This window comes from Lepidochelys olivacea (assembly GCF_965140295.1).
Source record: "Lepidochelys olivacea isolate rLepOli2 genome assembly, chromosome: 17".
In the NCBI taxonomy this organism is placed as follows: domain Eukaryota; kingdom Metazoa; phylum Chordata; order Testudines; family Cheloniidae; genus Lepidochelys; species Lepidochelys olivacea.
Genome location: NC_140427.1, coordinates 688,698 through 708,117, shown reverse-complemented (window position 1 = coordinate 708,117; position 19,420 = coordinate 688,698). Strand labels below are relative to the sequence as shown.

Below are 19,420 nucleotides of genomic sequence, written 5' to 3'. Positions count from 1 at the left end.
ATGCTGAAAATTTTAGTCCCCCAAAGATAAATGAAAATCTTAGCGAGTCAGTAAGGGGAACAGTAGCTTTCTAGTTTGTGGCGAGTAGAAAGTAGGATTGAATCATTACTTGAAGAGGAACCTGTATCATTTTCTATAAATAAAACCTGCAAGGCACATTGCCAAGGCAGCACAAGTCAATACAGCTTTTCCATAAGTGCTGCCAAACTTCACTTTTAGACAGTATATTAATTATATAATCAATAACTGTGGTTTTCATTAGTGTATTAAATACCTCAATCAATATTTTTAACTTTCAGAAACGGTCCTTTCAACAAAAAGGGGGGGGGGATTTTTGACCAGGCAGCTCAAAAAGTTAGTGCAACACACCAGAGAGAAGAGCTTTAACAGAAAGCATAGAGCAATGGGAAATAGAAAGAAATTAGATGATTACTCTTTTTTCAGTCTCTTGCACAATAAAATATGAGAGGAGTTCTAGAACTATAAAATAAAGGCAAGAATATTAATTTTTTCTTAATTGTTTAACAGTGATGTCATTGTGGATATGACAGAAAGATTGATCCATAAAAGTGAAAGATATTATGCAGAATAAAATAATTGGCCTTTATTGCTGTTATACTTCCAAAAAAACTATAAGGTCCAAGAGCCAGAATCTATATAGAAGATCCTCTGGGAACACAAACTCTTAAAAAATAAAAAAACACTGGCACCTGTTTACGGTGCATCTCCAAAGAGAAATCTAAAGTGAAACTTTGGCAATTGCTCTCACTGGAGCACCCCAGTAAAAATGTGTTCAAACAACAGTTGTGCAACAGCTATGTGTCTCCTCTTCCCCCAACTTGAGAGCAAGAGAAATAGACTAAAGGGCTCACCACACACATGAACATTTCATGTTAACACCTTGTTTTCAGTGCTCCCAAATTGGGAGGGAGGTGAAGTATAAGAAAGGAGCAGAACTAAAAGACTGGTTAGCAGAGTGGAAAGACAGATTATCACTCCTAACACACAGTTTGTCAATCCAGAACAGCATTGAAGACTATAATTTTCTAGTCAACGCTTTACAAGCAAGGTCAGAGTGAACAAGTACTTCCATAAAAATTCTGAGGCATCAGCAAAAGAACCAAGTGCAATCTACTCACTACCTTTAGAGTCCAAAAAGGGAAAAAGCGTTGTCCATGCAGTTAATGGGCCTGGGAAAATGCCATTCATGTCCATTATCAGCAATGGCATTTAGAGCTCCTGAATATAAAAGGACCCACAAACTGAAGGACACAAACAGGACATCTCAGGAAGTAAAGAGTGCACCAATCAAGCACACAAGCTACAGTTCTATAACAAAACTCAGTTTTGCTACCACAAACTGACTGCAATACTGTCTGGATGTTTGGAGCTGTGCAGCAAATGCCAAGCTGTGAGCTGCAGCCAGGGAACACATAATTAATGTGATTAGGAGCACACACAGCTAGCATGCTCTGCTGACTGAAAAGCCCAGTAGCATAATTACTGTTTTCTGTACTAGCTCACTGTCTGTACAAATCTCAAAGCCTGGTTAGCTTTAGACTGCTGTGTAAACGTCAATAAAAATCCCAAAAGTGCCAGATCATCAGCATTCGCAGGCAGAGAAATGGTAAAAAAAATCATTGCATTTCCGTTGCTGCCAACATCAGGCAGAGAAATCTCCATTCCTCAGTCTAACCTTAGAGTCTGAAAAAAAGATAATGTCTCCCCCAAGTGAACACTTATTATGAAGCTAATTAATTGCTTTCCAGTAATGAGAAATCTTCAGTTCAAAGAAAGCAGATTCACAACACAGGAACAAAAAGCTTTGTTGTTTATTGTTATTGTTTATTGAAACACAGTTTTAACATGAAGTGGCCCCCATTTAAAAACTTCTTTCTGATTAACACTTTTACAAACAAAACCAAAGAAATTAAACACCAACAAAACAAATATGTATAAGGCAAGAAGTATGTGAAGTGAAAACTAAAGCAATGCTTTGTAGTTGCCTAGATTTCCCTGGGGGACAGAGAGTCAATGCTTATCAGCTTCTCCCAGAAGAGACCATTTTGATTAATATCAGACCCATCTGACTCAGTCTGATAAACCCTGAAGGAAGGATATTCTTCAGATATGAGAGATGTGTCTTTGATTAATAATTCTACCATATTGCCATTCCAAGCATTAACAACTGCCTGGCACCTGTGGAAAGAGAAAGCCTTTGAATTCTGCGGAAGGAGGACTGACTCGTGCTAATAGGCCCTTTCTTTCTCCTTAGTCCACATCAGAAAGCTGTATGACAGTCTCTCCCTCCCCCTCACCCCCTTCAGAAAAAGTCAAAAGTGTCAAGGGTGTCACCAGTCTCGTCTAGTAAAAAAAAAAAAAAAGAAAAGAAAAAAATCTGTCTGTAATTTAGCTTTAAATCTCTGAAGAGAGCAAAGTTACTTTAACAAAGGCATACAAAACGTCTGAAGAATGAAATCTTAACACAGGTTGCAGGCCTGCCGGAGCAACTAGTATCAGTTTGTCTCGTGATTCCTCTTTAGCTCTGCCATAGTTTAATTGACCAAGATAGAGCACTCAGGAGGCCTTGGTTTATTATGGACTTTCTTTTAACTTACCACTGGGATATCTGCACACAGGATTCCATGAAATCACTTTCCCACTATAAAGGGCTACCATGCACTGTATAACTAATGCCAAATTGTCACATGGGGTGGGAAGTAATCAATTTAACTTCAGCTCTTTAGTTATTCTGTGTGGAAGTTCTAGTTTCAGCTCAATCAACACCATCCTTCTCAACCTAGCTGTACTGCGTTTTTTCTGATGTTCATGATCAACCTCTTGCTGTATTCTTTGTGGTTCACAGGCTTCACATCCAGTACTGTAGCCTTAATACGAGATTCATCCTTTGAAAGAGAAAAGTGGTATGTAAGAGGGAAAGCTGGGGCTCAGTGCTCCAGACACATGAGTTCTAATCTCCCTTTGCTCAAAGTAGCTTCATTACTCTTGGGTGTCAAGTTTACTCAGCAGTGTGAAGTTCTGGCTTCCAGAGCTAATAGTTCCAGTGAAAACAAAGTGAAAAGCTAGATTTTGCTGAGTAAGAAGAAAAGCAGTGTCACAAAATGATGCTAATTCTTCTCTCATTCCATGCAGTGAACAGTGGCCATCCTAACTAAAACCTCTGGAAGCTCTTTCCCCTCCCCCACTCCATAGCATAAGAGAAAGCAGGTTCCTGTCAATCTAGTCTAAATATAGCAGAGCTACATGTCCCCATCCACCTGGTGGGAGTACTCACATTGTAAGTCTCCAACTTGACTCTGATCCTGAACTCGTATGAGCTGAAGTTGGCATTTTGGAACACTTCCTCAAATGCCTGCTCATTCTGTGAGGAGTACAAAGACAGAGACGTGAGACGACGACAATCCAAGCATCCAGCTGCACCATAGAGTCTCAGAAAAGCTCAGCCATTGTAAAGTTTGAGGGAATTTGTTAAAATATAGATTAGCTGGGTCAATGGAAGTGTGTGGGCATAGTAAAATCTAGTTTGGAGGACTGTTCTTCCAACAAATTGTTTCGTTTCCACAGTTGTAGTTTAAATTAAATTTTAAAAAAGATGAAGTTTCCAGTCCATGCTGAAGACTCTCGATTGGCCATGTGAAACAACGCACAGTTGTGTTCAGTTTGCAGAGAACTGAACTGAGATCACCAACAGCTGTGAAGTCCCCCATGCTTCTGAACTGGGGTTAATTCTGAAGCTTAATTATAGTCACTGAAATGTCAAGATGGTTAGCCATTTTACTGCCAACAGTCTTATCAGACTTATTCAGCTTCTGTGCTTATCTAGTGAAGCTGCATGTGTATCCTGGCATCCTGACACATATTCATTGGAAAGGATACCACACAAGAAAAGTGGGGGGGTTGTGATTTTTTTCTTTTTGCTAGCCATACAATGACTGTCCAAGTTGCACGGAAAAGCACTCAAAAGTCAGGAAAAGTTAAGGTTACACATGCAATTGTACCATTTATCATGTGTCTATTATACCACCACAGACTGCTTACATGACCACATACCATTTCTCAAGTACAATACACTATTTTTTTTAATAAAGCTTTACATTTTAAAAACTGTACAGACATTCCACTAGATCTCACAGCCCCTGAGTGATACAGGCAAATAAATACTGCTTTAATGTCTCCATTATAGAGTTGGGAAAGTGACTTATCCAAAGTCAAGGAGCAGATAACTGTCAGACCCAGAAATTGAATCCAGATCTTGTTTGTTTTATGTTTTTGTAATTGGGAAAGTATTTTCCCCAATTCTCCTCTGACTCAGAACTGGCTAAACCATTTTTGTTCAGAATCAGGCAGAGACTAATCATGTCTGAAAGATGAGAGAGTTTCATTAAGTTAGGGATGTAAAATGAAAATTTATACAAACATAACTATGGTCATGACCAGCATCACACCTCAGTGGCGGACAGCTTAGCCACTTGCTACTATCCTTTCAAAACAAAGTCAGATTAAGTTATATAGCTAGCTGACTGCTAAAAATGTCATCCTGTGCAACAGAGTTCCTCTAAGGCTTTAGGTCAGCAACATTTAATACATTTTAGTTTAATAAGCCAAGTATTTCTGAATGACCTGCTTCATGTCTGATATGAGCTTTGACACCAAAAGATCATTTTCAAGAGAAAAAGCTAGAAAAAGTTTTTTGGGGTTTTTTTTGGGGGGGGGGGTGGAGGGGGAGGGGTTTGGAGAGGGGAGGGAGATTGTGGTAGAGGAGAGGTATGCATACATAAAGAGAAGAAAAGACTGTCATTTTTATTAAAGCTTAAGTGGTTTATTATCAAACTATTCTAATCTGATGAGACAGATGTCTAAAACATCTCTGCACACACTATTTAAAAAGCCATAATTTTTGTAAGGCCACAAAACTGAATTCTACTAAGCAGCACCAGTAAAATTAGCCTCAGAATTGAGTTGATAGGAAATTACGCTAGTGTGAACAAGAAAGTTGGAAGCCATGGGTAAAATCAAATTCCTGCTAAATGTAGCAGGAATCTCTCAGATACTCCTTGTATACTCATTTCAATAAATAAAGTTCCAATTTTGCAATGAGAGCCACATGAGTGGAACCCTAGGCCCCTGCAAATCCCCGCTAAATTCAATGGTGGTGTGTGTGCATACAGGGGTCTGTCCATACAGAACTCACGGCAGGATCCAAATCTACACCCTTCAAGGGTCCTTTAGAGTTAGTGAATTGTCACAGAAGCCTAACTACAGGCTCAGAAAGGACAAGAGACCTGTTTGAGGGTAGCGCCACTATGCTACAGCTGCCACTGGCAGCTTCTAAAATCCCAAGTGACAAAACACATGGAAACAGAATCCTGTATACTCTCGACATTTACTTTATTGTTTTTTAAAAAAGGAACAAGCTAGTTGACTCACCTTTTCTTTCAGTTCTCCCAAGAAAGCAGCATTTTGCCCAAGAATGACCTCTGCTGACTCCTGAAAACAAGTCACCCACTGATTCTCCTGACAGTCTGCAATGTTCACCTAAAAAGAGTCCACAGCCATTTAATCCAATTGCCTCCCACTGAAGAAAACTAAAGAACAAAAGTTTTATTTTACAGCTGGGGAGCGCTTTAAACTTTAAATGTGACTGTTGCAGCCTCAAGCTCCCTGCCTTTTGTAACTATTTGAACTCACCGGTGGATAAAGTGCAACAAATCTTTTTCATGGCAGTACAGACTGTCTAGCAACATGCTTCAACCAGAGTCAAAAGGAGAGGCCAACAAGCTAATAATGTAAGCATATGGGGGAAATGGCCGCCTGCTGCCACCCCCCGAAGTGCGCGTGTAAGTGACGGCAGAACACAGGCCATCAGCCCCAGTGCAACACGGCAAGGAATGAAGGTAGCTGCAAGCAGCACTACACCTTTTTCTTCACGCCAGAGAACAGGAGCAGCAGCTGCACGCAGACTGACAGCCACACCGCACTCAGGCAGGAAGGGTTGCTGTGCAGAAGCCTGGTGTACAGATCACATTTGGAAACTGGGACTTGATGCACAGGCTATGACAAACTTCAAAGATTTTGTTTAAGTGTCAGATGCACAGTGCTTTCAACAGAACAGCAGGGGTCTTCACTAACTCAGATGCCAACACACACGTAGGAATGGACATGGGAGGAGCTTTATTTTAGCCTGCAATCTCTATCACCACAATCAGTTTAAGAAACCAATTTGTGTCCTAATTTAATCTTAACGTCTCCATCTCAAACCATATTGCATCCAGGTATTTCAGCAAAACAGCATGCAAAAAAAAAAATCACACTACCTTGAGACTCCCACAATACCAAGCAATAATGTGGTACAAGTTAAAGACCAAGCAAAATCCTCAAGTGAATTCTCTGTCTTCTGTGAAAAACAGGTTTCAGAGTGCTAGCCGTGTTAGTCTGTATCAGCAGAAAGAACAAGGAGTAACCCTAATCCTATGCTGCCAGATTGTGCCACACACTCTCAAAGAAACTGCGGAACCACTTGATCAACATCCTACACAGCAAACAGGGAAAGATTAAGAATGAGCTCTCAAAACTAGATACTCTCATAAAAAACCAACCTTCCATACAAACTTCCTTGTGGCTGGACTTTACAAAAACTAGACAAGCCATTTACAACACACATTTGTCTTTTCCTTTGTAGAAAAGCAACTAAACTACTAAATGCCACAAGGGGCCACAACAGTGGTTCCCTTAACCCACCCAACAATATTGTTAATCTATCCAGCTATACACTGAGCCCAGCAGAAGAATCTGTCCTATCTTGGGGCTTCTCCTTCTGCGCCTCCACCCCCACGAATATGATACAGTTCTGTGGTGACCTAGAATCCTACTTTCGACGTCTCCGACTCAAGGAATATTTCCAACACACTTCTGAACAGCATACTATCCCACAGAAACCTTCCTACCAACAATACAAAAAGAAGGATTCTGCGTGGACTCCTCCTGAAGGTCGAAACAACAGACTGGACTTCTACATAGAGTGCTTCTGCCAATGTACACGGGCTGAAATTGTGGAAATGCAGCATCACTTGCCCCATAACCTCAGCCATGCAGAACACAATGCCATCCACAGCCTCAGAAACAACTCTGACATCATAATAAAAAAGGGTGACAAAGGAGGTGCTGTCGTCATCATGACTAGGTCAGAATATGAACGAGAGGCTGCTAGGCAGCTCTCTAATACCACATTCTACAGGCCATTACCCTCTGATCCCACTGAGGGTTACCAAAAGAAACTACACCATCTGCTCAAGAAACTCCCTGAAAAAACACAAGAACAAATCAGCACAGACACACCCCTAGAATCCCGACCAGGGGTATTCTATCTGCTACCCAAGATCTATAAACCTGGAAATCCTGGACGCCCCATCATCTCAGACATTGGCACCCTGACAACAGGATTGTCTGGCTATGTAGACTCTCTCCTCAAGCCCTATGCTACCAGCACTCCTAGCTATCTTCGAGACACTACTGACTTCCTGAGGCAACTACAATCCATTGGTGATCTTCCAGAAACCACCATCCTAGCCACTATGGATGTAGAAGCCCTCCACACCAACATTCCACACAAAGATGGACTACAAGCCATCAGGAACAGTATCCCTGATAATGTCATGGCAAACCTGGTGGCTGAACTACTATTTCACATTTGGGGACAATGTATACCTTCAAATCAGCGGCACTGCTATGGGTACCCACATGGCCCCACAGTATGCCAACATTTTTATGGCTGACTTAGAACAATGCTTCCTCAGCTCTCGTCCCCTAACACCGCTACTCTACTTGCGCTACATTGATGACATCTTCATCATCTGGACCCATGGAAAAGAAGCCCTTGAGGAATTCCACCATGATTTCAACAATTTCCATCCCACCATCAACCTCAGCCTGGACCAGTCCAAACAAGAGATCCATTTCCTGGACACTACAGTGCTAATAAGCGATGGTCACATAAACACCACCCTACGCCGGAAACCTACTGACCACTATACTTACCTACATGCCTCCAGCTTTCATCCAGACCACACCACACGATCCATTGTCTACAGCCAAGCTCTACGATACAACCGCATTTGCTCCAACCCCTCAGACAGAGACAAACACCTACAAGATCTCTATCAAGCATTCTTACAACTACAATACCCGCTTGCTGAAGTGAAGAAACAGACTGATAGAGCCAGAAGAGTATCCAGAAGTCACCTACTACAGGACAGACCCAACAAAAAAAGTAACAGAACGCCACTAGCTGTCACTTTCAGCCCCCAACTAAAACCTCTCCAGCTCATCATCAAGGATCTACAACCTATCCTGAAGGACGATCCCTCACTTTTCCAGATCTTGGGAGACAGGCCAGTCCTCGCTTACAGACAGCCCCCCAAACCTGAGGCAAATACTCACCAGCAACCACATACCACACAACAAAACACTAACCCAGGAATCTATCCTTGCAACAAAGCCCGTTGCCAACTCTGTCCACGTATCTATTCAAGGGACACCATCATAGGACCTAATTACATCAGCTACTCTATCAGAGGCTCATTCACCTGCACATCTACCAATGTGATATATGCCATCATGTGCCAGCAATGCCCCTCTGCCATGTACACTGGCCAAACCGGACAATCTCAACACAAAAGAATAAATGGACACAAATCAGACGTCAAGAATTATAACATTCAAAAACCAGTCGGAGAACACTTCAACCTCCCTGGACACTCAATTACAGATCTAAAAGTCGCAGTTATTCAACAAAAAAAACTTCAAAAAATAGACTCCAATGAGAAACAGTAGAACTGGAATTAATCTGCGAACTGGACACCATTAAATTAGGCTTGAATAAAGACTGGGAGAGGATGAGTCATTACACTAACTAAAAAATATTTCTCCATGCTAATTTCCCCCCCTCCTGTTACTCACACATTCTTGTCAACTGTTTGAAATGGGCCATCCTGATTATCACTACAAAAGGTTTTTTTTGCTTTTTTCCTGCTGATAATAGTTCACCTTAATCGATTGGTCTCGTTAAGAGTTGGTATGGCAACCCCCATTTTTTCATGTTGTGTGTGTGTGTGTGTGTGTGTGTGTGTGTGTGTGTCTTCCTATTGTATTTTCCACTGCATGCATCTGATGAAGTGGACTTTCGCCCATGAAAGCTTATGCTCAAATAAATTTGTTAGTCTCTAAGGTGCCACAAGTACTCCTTGTTCTTTCTGTGAAAAACAGGAGATTCAAGTGGTGTGAAATTCATAAGTACACCTCCCACATCCCCCCACACTCCACAGCAGAAATACTAATTCATAGGGTAGTTTGTACATTTTTAGATTTTCTAATAAGAGGAGTATTTCTGTTTAGAAGTACTGTTTCATTTAGTCTTTGTGTTATCCAAAGTGAAATTGCAGCAATAGATCCACTCCCAAGCAGACCCCCCAGCACAGCAATTCTAAAGGTAGGCACAACCCACTATTTTTCAAGCATTTTATAAACGTAAAGGCTAAAAAGAATCTCAATGTGAGTGGTGCAAGCAGGTGTCACAATAACAATTCTCAGGCACACTATCCTGAAGCGGGTTCCATTAATGCATGAGAGGCAGAACATTGCCTACAAAAGAATGAACTAAATATAGGTATCAGCTGTGAAAGTGCTATTACTACTCTTCAGAAATGCCATTTTACATTAGTTTATCTTCATCACTGAAGGGATGTGGGCCATCTAAGTTTTGCACTGCATGCCATGTTTGCAAACCAGAATCAACTGGGTTAGCCTGAAACTTTTTGGAATAAAGAAAAGCTTTTAATTGAAGCAGAAGGAAACAAACTGCTAATCAGATCAATGAAACACTCCTTACCTGCTTGGTTAAAGCACACAAGCTGCTTAATGCTCATTTATCCACAGGATCCATACACGTTGGACCACTCTACTCTGCTGCCCCATTCTCTCAGACAAAGCATATAATTATGTTTATACTAGGCATGTGGTCAACGAGCAACACTATTTCACCTAATCCTTTTACTTACCGAGAGTATCATGCGATACTTGAAGTTGGGGAACTCACGATCGCATTTCTCACAGCGATACAGTCCATTTTGTTGGTCTATCACTTTTTTATTGCAGTCCTGAGAGGGACATGCCTGGTACATGCAATTCTCTTTGCGCAGGAATACCACTGTGCCCACGCAGCTAAAATAATCTGCCTGAGAGAATGAGAGAGCAACATTACCCACAAAACACTGGGATTTTTTTCTGAATCTGAGTTCTAAATGAATTGGAAAACATGAAAGGCCATAGCTGGATTTTTATGACTAACAGACCTCAAATTTGTGGGTCATTGGGACTTGCAACTCAAATCTGCTGCTGCCACTGCTCTTGGATTCCATTAAGTTAAATGAAGTCCCTAAATCTTCATTGAACCATGTTCACAATCCCTACTTTATTAGAATGAGCACATTTGCTTTCCCATTGTCTCTAGTCAAGACTGGAGATTCATGTTCTGTTGTTCATTCACAACAACAAAATTTCATACTTTCCCCATTCTTCTTCAGAGAGTAAAATTAAAAAGGCAGAGGATCTATATACAATAGAGTGTGCTGCAAACTAACATTCAGTAAAACCACAGCCTGCAGAACAAAAGAACACAGGAACTGCCATGCCAATGGTTCATCAAGTCCAGTCTGTCTGACAGTGGCCAGCACCAGATGCTTCAGAGGAAGACAAACTCCATAATGGACAATTATGGAATAACCTGCCTATATGAAAAGTCTCTTCCTACCCTTTAGATGCTGGTAGGTTTATACCGTGAAGCTTTAGCATTGAAATTTCAAAAACAAAAGGTAGTGTGATCTCATGAACAGAGCACTGAACTGGGACTCAGACGTGGGTTCTAACCCCAAAAAGAACTAGATAAATTCATGGAGAATAGGTCCATCAATGGTAATTAGCCAGGATGGGCAGGGATGGTGTCCCTAGCCCCTGTTGCCAGAAGGTGGTAATGGGCAACAGGGGATGGATCACTTGTTGATTACCTGTTCTGTTCATTCCCTCTGGGGCACCTGGCATTGGCCACTGTAAGAAGACAGGATACTGGGCTAGATAAGACTATTGGTCTGACCCAGTATGGCGTTATGATGTTCTTATGTAACTCTTCCACTTACCTGCTGTGTGACCTTGGGGAAGTCACTTCACCTCTCTATACCTGTTTCTCCTCCCACAATTAGTCTTGTCTATTAAGATTGAAAGCTTATTTGGTCATAGAGTGTCTTTTTTTTTTTTTTTTTTTAAAAACAGGGCCCAGAACTCTGTTGGGGATTCTAGCTGCTATTATAATATGAAAAATAAATAAAGTGATGCCATGAACTTCAGGATCTGATTAACCTCTGTTCAAACTCAGTAAGATCAAAAGTTCTAACAGTCTCCAAAGGTAACAGTCTCCCTCAAGAACTGGTAACTTCAAACACCACACCTGAGTAAAACCTAACTTATTTTCTATGCAGCATACATAGTTTGCATTTAATAGCCCTATTTTACCTTATCTCCTTGTCCCAAATTTTCAGATTTAGCTTCATGCAAAGTTTTCCAGTTGGTATTTCCCCCAGTTGTTGGTCCACCTCTCAGATCAGAGATTGAGGTACATTCCAAAAGCTGCCCTTCAGAGTCAAACCTGAAAGCACAGAGATTCTTCCAGTTTTGGAATGCAAACCAGCCAGACTTATCCAAAATCTTATATTTAGTTTTACATACTTAATGCAAGAGGGAGTTTATCAGCGACCTGCACAGGAAACAATTACTGTACCATGTGCATATTACACAAATAGCATTTCAGGATAAATTAATCCGGTTTTAATTAGCATAGTATTTTATAATCTCAAAAGTGGACAAATTCTGCTTTACATGTCCATAGCTTTGATGCCAGCTAGTGGCCAAACCAGGAATTGCATGCATTTTAGAAGCAGCCAGATATTTGCATAATTAGAATTAAATTACATGCTGCCATTATCTTTCCTGCAGCTTTGAGAGAAAAGCAAATAGTGTTTAATAGATCATATTTCTTTAGTTAAAATAAGCAAATATGTCTGTCAGTGAAACTGGTGCTACAAGCCCTGCTCAGGTGATGTTGTGATTTCAACTTAGTGGCAAATTTATTTCAGCAGAAAGCTCATTTCAGTTGTGTCAAACCTCCCAGAGACCACTGTCCACAAAAGCATAGCCTCTTGCATCAATACAGCCATGACCATTAATTGAATTACAGCACATCTGATTTGGCTAGCAGAAGCTCTCTCAAAAACCCACTAGTTATATATCCATCACAAAGAAATAACAGAAGTCCACAGGAGCAGTAATGACCATTATAGGTAAGACTGCATAAGCTTTTGATTCTAATCCCATTTTCAGCCACTCACTTTGAAGCAGAAGTTTCTAATATTCAGTCTTTGCACAAAGGGGATTTTCTTCTGGAAATTTTGGGTAATAACAGTTCAACTATTTTTGAGAAGAATGGAACACCACTTAACTATTGTAATAAATTCTTGCAACATTCTTCTGCACAGCTCTAAAGCCCAAATGGTTAGGGAGTGGAAGTTGAAACCTGGCACAAAGACAGACCTCACGGAGAAGTGCTTTTGAGGGTTCTGATAAAAACTGGTTTGGATTTGCCAAGTTATAACCTGCTGGAAAAAAACAGTTACCTACCTTTTGTAACTATTTTTCTTCGAGAGGTGTTGCTCATGTCCATTCCATTCTAGGTGTGTGTGCACACGCCCACGTGTTCGGTTGGAGAAGATTTTTGGCTTAGCGGTATCTGTAGAGTCGGCAGTGGCGCTCCCTTCGGTGCTATGCTCACGCACTGGTATATCACGCGTCACCAACCCTATGCCCTCTTGGTTCCTTCTTGCAGGCAACTCCAACAGAGGGGCAGGAGCGTGGGTAATGGAATGGACATGAGCAACATCTCGAAGAACAACAGTTGCAAAAGGTAGGTAACCGTTTTTTTCTTTTTTGAGTGCTTGCTCATGTTCTTTCCGTTCTAGGTGACTCACATGCAGTGCCAGTGGAGGTGGGCTCGGCGTTCACAGTTTTGCAGCTAGCAGCACTGTCCTGCCGAAGCCAGCATCGTCCCAGGGACATAAACTTGTGGACAGACGACCAGGTAGCAGCTCTACAGATCTCTTGGATCGGCACCTGAGCCAAGAAGGCCACTGACGATGCTTGCGCTGTAGTCAAGTGCGCTTTGACTATCGCCAGCGGAGGCACACTCGCATGCTCATAGCTATATCAGATGCACGCTGTGATCCAGGACGAAATCCTCTGAGCAGACACTGGGTGACCTTTCATCCTGTCTGCCACAGCAATGAACAGTTGCGTTGATTTACGGAAAGGCTGTGTCCTGCTGATATAGAAGGCCAGCACCCGCCAGATCTCCAGGCCTGTAACCTGCGCTCCTCTTTGGAATTATGGGGCTTCGAAAAGAAGACCAGTTAGAAAATGTCCTGGCTGGTATGAAACTGGAAGACTACCTTGGGCAAGAACACCGGGTGCAGCTGCAACTGAACCTCATCCTTGTAGAACCCCATATAGGGTTGTTCTGACGCAAGTGCCCTGAGCTCACACATTCTGTGAGCGGACGTAATAGCCATCAGGAACTCCTTCTTCCAGGAGAGAAGGAGAAGAGAGCAGGAAGCCAGAGATTCAAATAGAGGGCCCATGAGCCTCGACAACATGAGATTCAAATCCCAGAGAAAAAACAACTAGGAGTCCTTGTGGTACCTTAGAGGCTAACAAATTTATTTGGGCATAAGCTTTCGTGGGCTAGAACCCACTTCATCAGATGCGTGGAGTGGAAAATACATTAGCAGGTATAAACCTTCACCAAGGGAAGGTCATGCCTGACTAATCTAATCGCCTTCTATGATGAGATTACTGGTTCTGTGGATGAAGGGAAAGCAGTGGATGTATTGTTTCTTGACTTTAGCAAAGCTTTTGACACGGTCTCCCACAGTATTCTTGTCAGCAAGTTAAGGAAGTATGGGCTGGATGAATGCACTATAAGGTGGGTAGAAAGCTGGCTAGATTGTCGGGCTCAACGGGTAGTGATCAATGGCTCCATGTCTAGTTGGCAGCCGGTATCAAGTGGAGTGCCCCAAGGGTCGGTCCTGGGGCCGGTTTTGTTCAATATCTTCATAAATGATCTGGAGGATGGTGTGGATTGCACTCTCAGCAAATTTGCGGATGATACTAAACTGGGAGGAGTGGTAGATACACTGGGAGGAGGGGAGGGATAGGATACAGAAGGACCTAGACAAATTGGAGGATTGGGCCAAAAGAAATCTGATAAGGTTCAATAAGGATAAGTGCAGGGTCCTGCACTTAGGACGGAAGAACCCAATGCACAGCTACAGACTAGGGACCGAATGGCTAGGCAGCAGTTCTGCGGAAAAGGACCTAGGGGTGACAGTGGACGAGAAGCTGGATATGAGTCAACAGTGTGCCCTTGTTGCCAAGAAGGCCAATGGCATTTTGGGATGTATAAGTAGGGGCATAGCGAGCAGATCGAGGGATGTGATCGTTCCCCTCTATTCGACATTGGTGAGGCCTCATCTGGAGTACTGCGTCCAGTTTTGGGCCCCACACTACAAGAAGGATGTGGATAAATTGGAGAGAGTCCAGCGAAGGGCAACAAAAATGATTAGGGTCTGGAACACATGACTTATGAGGAGAGGCTGAGGGAGCTGGGATTGTTTAGCCTGCAGAAGAGAAGAATGAGGGGGGATTTGATAGCTGCTTTCAACTACCTGAAAGGGCGTTCCAAAGAGGATGGCTCTAGACTGTTCTCAATGGTAGCAGATGACAGAACGAGGAGTAATGGTCTCAAGTTGCAGTGGGGGAGGTTTAGATTGGATATTAGGAAAAACTTTTTCACTAAGAGGGTGGTGAAACACTGGAATGCGTTACCTAGGGAGGTGGTAGAATCTCCTTCCTTAGAGGTTTTTAAGGTCAGGCTTGACAAAGCCCTGGCTGGGATAATTTAACTGGGAATTGGTCCTGCTTCGAGCAGGGGGTTGGACTAGATGACCTTCTGGGGTCCCTTCCAACCCTGATATTCTATGATTCTATGAAATACACAGCACATGAAAAGATGGGAGTTGCCTTACCAAATGAGAGGTCAGTCTAACGAGACAATTCAATTAACAGTAGGACACACCAAGGGAGGAAAAATCACTTTTGTAGTGGTAATGAGAGTGGCCCATTTCAGAGAGTTGACAAGAAGGTGTGAGTAACAGTAGGGGGAACTTAGTATAGGGGAAAATTAGGTTTTGTAATGACCCAACCACTCCCAGTCTTTATTCAGGCCTAATTTGATGGTGTACAGTTTGCAAATTACGTTGGAGTCTGTTTTTGAAGTTTTTTTTGTTGAAGAATTGCCTCTTTTAGGTCTGTTATTGCGTGACCAGGGAGAACGAAGTGTTCTCCTACTGGTTTTTGAATGTTATGAATTCCTGATGTCAGATTTGTCTCCATTTATTCTTTTGTGTAGAGACTGTCTGGTTTGGCCAATGTACATGGCAGAGGGGCATTGCTGGCACATGATGGCATATAAGGGACCAGATCCCGGATGTGCGGATAAAGACTCTCCAGACCTTCCAGGAGTTAGGCCGTCATGCCGTGAGCGAAGATCAACCTGCCTTGGAACGGAGGATGAAAAGCCGAAATAGCAGCCAGGTGGACCCTGACAACAGGACAAGCCTTAGAGCTTGAGGTGTGGGAGATAGTCCAGGATCACCTGCAGGGAGGCCTGCTGGACTCAGACATGCCGATCTGAGGCCCAGCATGTAAACCTTTCCCACTTTGCCCGATAGGTCACACTGGTGGAGGGCTTTCTGCTACCCAGCAAGACCTCTTGCACTCGGGTCAAGCATTCCCACTCATCCACATATAACCATGCAGCAGCCATGTTGTCAAGCGCAGCACCTCCAGGTTCGTGTGCAGGAGACTGCTGTGATTCTGAGACAGCAGGTCCGGCCAGAGAGGGAGTCGCAGCAGCTCGGCTACCGAAAGGTCTAGCAGCATGCTGCACCAGTACTGGTGAGGCCACTCGGGGGCTATCAGGATAACCCTCGCCCTGTCCCACTTGATTCTCAGAAGGACTCTGGATCAATGGCACTGGCAGGAAGGCATACATCAGGGCCCCTGACCACAGAATTAGGAAAGCATCTGACAGCAAACCCCTGTCCATCCCCTGGAGCAAACAGAACATGTGCCATTTCCTGTTCCGGTGGGACGCAAACAAATCCACCTGGCAAGACGAGAGGTCCTGCTGAGGAGATCCGCTAGCATATTTTTGGTGCCGGGCAGGTGTATGGCTACCAGATGAGTGGCATGCTGCACACAGACGTGCCAAAGGTTGAGAGCTTCTTGACAGAGGGCTGATGACCTGGCTCTGCCCTATCTGTTGATGTAATACATCGCAGCAGTATTGTCCATCAGGACCTTCACCACTTTGCCCCTCAGGTGGGGCAAAGTGGCCTGGCAGGCCAGGGGAACCACTCTGAGCTCCCTGACATTGATGTAAAGGGCCAGATCATCCCGCAACCATCCGCCCTGGGTGCTCAGCTCACCCAGCTGGGCTCCCCAGCCCAGGTTGGAAGTATCAGAGACCAGGGTCAGCGCGGGGAGGGGTCACAAAGGGGACAACCTGCAACACTGTCCCGGCATCCAACCACCAGGTCAAGATCATGTCTTTTGTGGATGTAGACCAATGCCAGTCATGCTTGCAGAGGCCGGAGGTAGAGCTGGACACGACTGACCACATAGGCACAGGCACCTATGTGGCCCAACAACAGCAGGCAAGTGTGAGCCATGGTGAGCGGGCAGCTCCTCACATGGGAAATCAGGTCCGACGGTCTGAAAACGCTCCTCCGGAAGGAAGGCGCTGGCTTGCGTGGAGTTGAGAACCGCTCATATGAACTTTGTGTTGGACTGGCCTTAAGGTGGAAGGTAGATTTTCTCTCATTTATCATCAACAGGCCCAGGTCATGGCAGGTGGCATGCAAGGCTTCTCTATACTTGGTTCCGGGACCTGCCCTTGATGAGCCAGGGACGGCTAGAACTGCTTCCTCGCAGGCTGCAGCGTATGTATTCCCAGCGAGCAAAGGGTGGTCCTGGTGTCCTTCAGCCCACGTAACTTCGCATCAGTCTGGTCTGAAAAGAGACTGTTCCCATCAAATGGGAGGTCTTGGATGGAGGTCTGCATTTCCTGGGATAGACCTACAGTCTGAAGCCAGGAGCTGCGCGACCACCTTGGCTGACGAGTCTGCCACATCCCACAGCCTCTGGAGGGAGCACCTGGTGGCCGCAGTGTCCTCCTCCACCAGAGTGCCAAATTCTTGAGTCAAACCTTGTGGAAAGGACTCGAACTTACGGAGGGAGTCCCATAACTTAAAGTTGTAACAGCCCAAGGGGGCCTGATGGTTTGCCATCCGGAACTGCAAACTGTCCGTCAAATAAATTTTCTCCTAAACCGTTTAGCCTCTTTATTGTTGAGGGTCGAACTGGTATGCCCCTCCTTGTCTCTTTTGTTGGCCACAGAGACCACCAGCGAGCCGGGGAGGTACTCAACCCCCTTGGCCAGGACAAAGTACTACTTTTTGGCCCTCTTTGAGGTAGGAGGAATGAGTGTGCCAGAGACCACTGGCACTCTTAAGGACACCATCGTGCACCAGTAGCGCGACATGGGTTGGGGTGGAGCTGACAGAACGCCAAACAAGGTGTCCATCTGCTCAGCTATTTCCTCCACCTCCAGGCCCAAGTTCTTGGCCACCCAACGCAGCAGAGCCTGATTTCCCTTGAAATTGTCCAGCAGCCTTGCCCTTGAGGGACCCGCAACCGCCTCATCTGGGGACCAGGATGATGATTGCACCCCCAGGGGAGGTTCCAGAGCATCTTCCCCCACAGGGGAGGGAGGCTTGGGGTGGGCGCCGTTTCCTCTGTTTTGACCACTGGGAGTGCCCTGTGCACCAAGCCCGGTGCCACCAGCTGCTGCTCTGAGGCAGCGGCCGATCAGTGGTGAGAAGGGGGCATCGCCACAACCAGCATTACCCATGAGCCCCAATAGGGCCACTGCACCAGCCACTGGCCACGCTGCTAAGTTAGAAATGTTGACGTAGCCTCGGGTGCCCGTTTGCCCTAGTGCAGACTAAGCAAGGGGCTGAACTGGGCTTCCATGCAAGAGAATCCCTTTCCAGTGACCACGGTGGAGCTGTTAACACAGGGTCTGCTTGCTGGCCATTGCCGTCGGGGACTGATGCCCAAGGCGAGGTGATCAGCGCTGGAGATGTGATGGGGAGCGTTCCCACTATGCAGGCGACTGGAACCTGTGCCTAGAGGATGATCTGTGGGGGAGGGAGCAGCGTCGGTAGTACAGAGACTGGCGTCTTGCTCTAGGCGATCCGCATTGACACAGTGGCGACCATGAACGTGGTGCCAGTGACCGAGGATGAGCCCCAGAGCATCCGGGCTGCGACTCCGGCGACCTGCAGTGCAGAGGTAGAGAGCACTGCTTCGTCTCAGGGGATTGGCGGCGCTCCACTGCCCCAAGGGGTCTTAGCGGCTGGCTTGCCCTTGTGGGGAGCCTTTGCCAGTTTGTGGGGCACATGCTGCAGTGGCGGCATGGGCAGAGGCCTGTGTGCTCTCGGCACAAGGGGTGCCTGTGAAGGAGTCAGTGCTGCCAGGGTTTTTGGTCCCATGCTGCTCCTGGGAGTCGGTGGTGGACCTTTCACGGGACTAAGAGCCCCAGCTGGGGGGGCAGTGCAAGTGCACAGCTCTGGAGTGGCCAGGTGGCCTGAAGCGGGTCCTTTGCCCAATGGCCCATGGCCCTTTTTGCTTGGTGCTGGGGAGCTATGCTCTTTAGTCTTCTTTTTGGGCACCAGTGACAGGGAACAGTGCCGTGGGAGCACTGCGCACCAAGGCAGAGATACTTGGCGAGTCTTGCTGGGGCTGCTCAGAGGCTGGAAGCAGGGCGGACTCCATGGGGAGAGCCCATAGCCAAATATCCTGCTCCTTTTGCGTGCACGCCTGGAAGTTCTTACAAATTTGGCACTTGTCTCTAACGTGTCATTCCCCATTGCACTTGAGGCAGGTACTATGGAGGTCACTTACAGGCATAGGCCTGTTGCAGACCAGGCAGGGCTCAAATCCGGGAGACTGGGGCATGTACCGCCTGGGGCAAAGTCCCTGCTGGGACCCTAACTGCTAACTATTAACTACACTTAACTACTTAACACTAAGTGCTATAAAAAAACCTGTTTACAAGGCCTTCAGGCTCGAAGACACTAGATGAAAACCGCTAGCACTTGCAATGCAAGGAAGGGTGCAC

General features: G+C 45.0%; 1 protein-coding gene across 1 annotated transcript in view; it reads right to left on the bottom strand.

The window, feature by feature from the left end:
* Nucleotides 1-1,814: 1,814 nt before the first annotated feature.
* RPA1 (replication protein A1) overlaps nucleotides 1,815-19,420 on the bottom strand; it is a 47,945-nt gene continuing 30,339 nt past the window's right edge. Inside the window, exons 13-17 of the mRNA XM_084650904.1 lie at nucleotides 11,581-11,713; nucleotides 10,074-10,250; nucleotides 5,449-5,556; nucleotides 3,296-3,382; nucleotides 1,815-2,906 (exon numbers count right to left, since the gene is read on the bottom strand). Coding sequence (XP_084507030.1) covers nucleotides 2,796-2,906; nucleotides 3,296-3,382; nucleotides 5,449-5,556; nucleotides 10,074-10,250; nucleotides 11,581-11,713 — 616 coding nt within the window. The 3' untranslated portion in view covers nucleotides 1,815-2,795. The remainder of the gene's footprint in view (nucleotides 2,907-3,295; nucleotides 3,383-5,448; nucleotides 5,557-10,073; nucleotides 10,251-11,580; nucleotides 11,714-19,420) is intronic.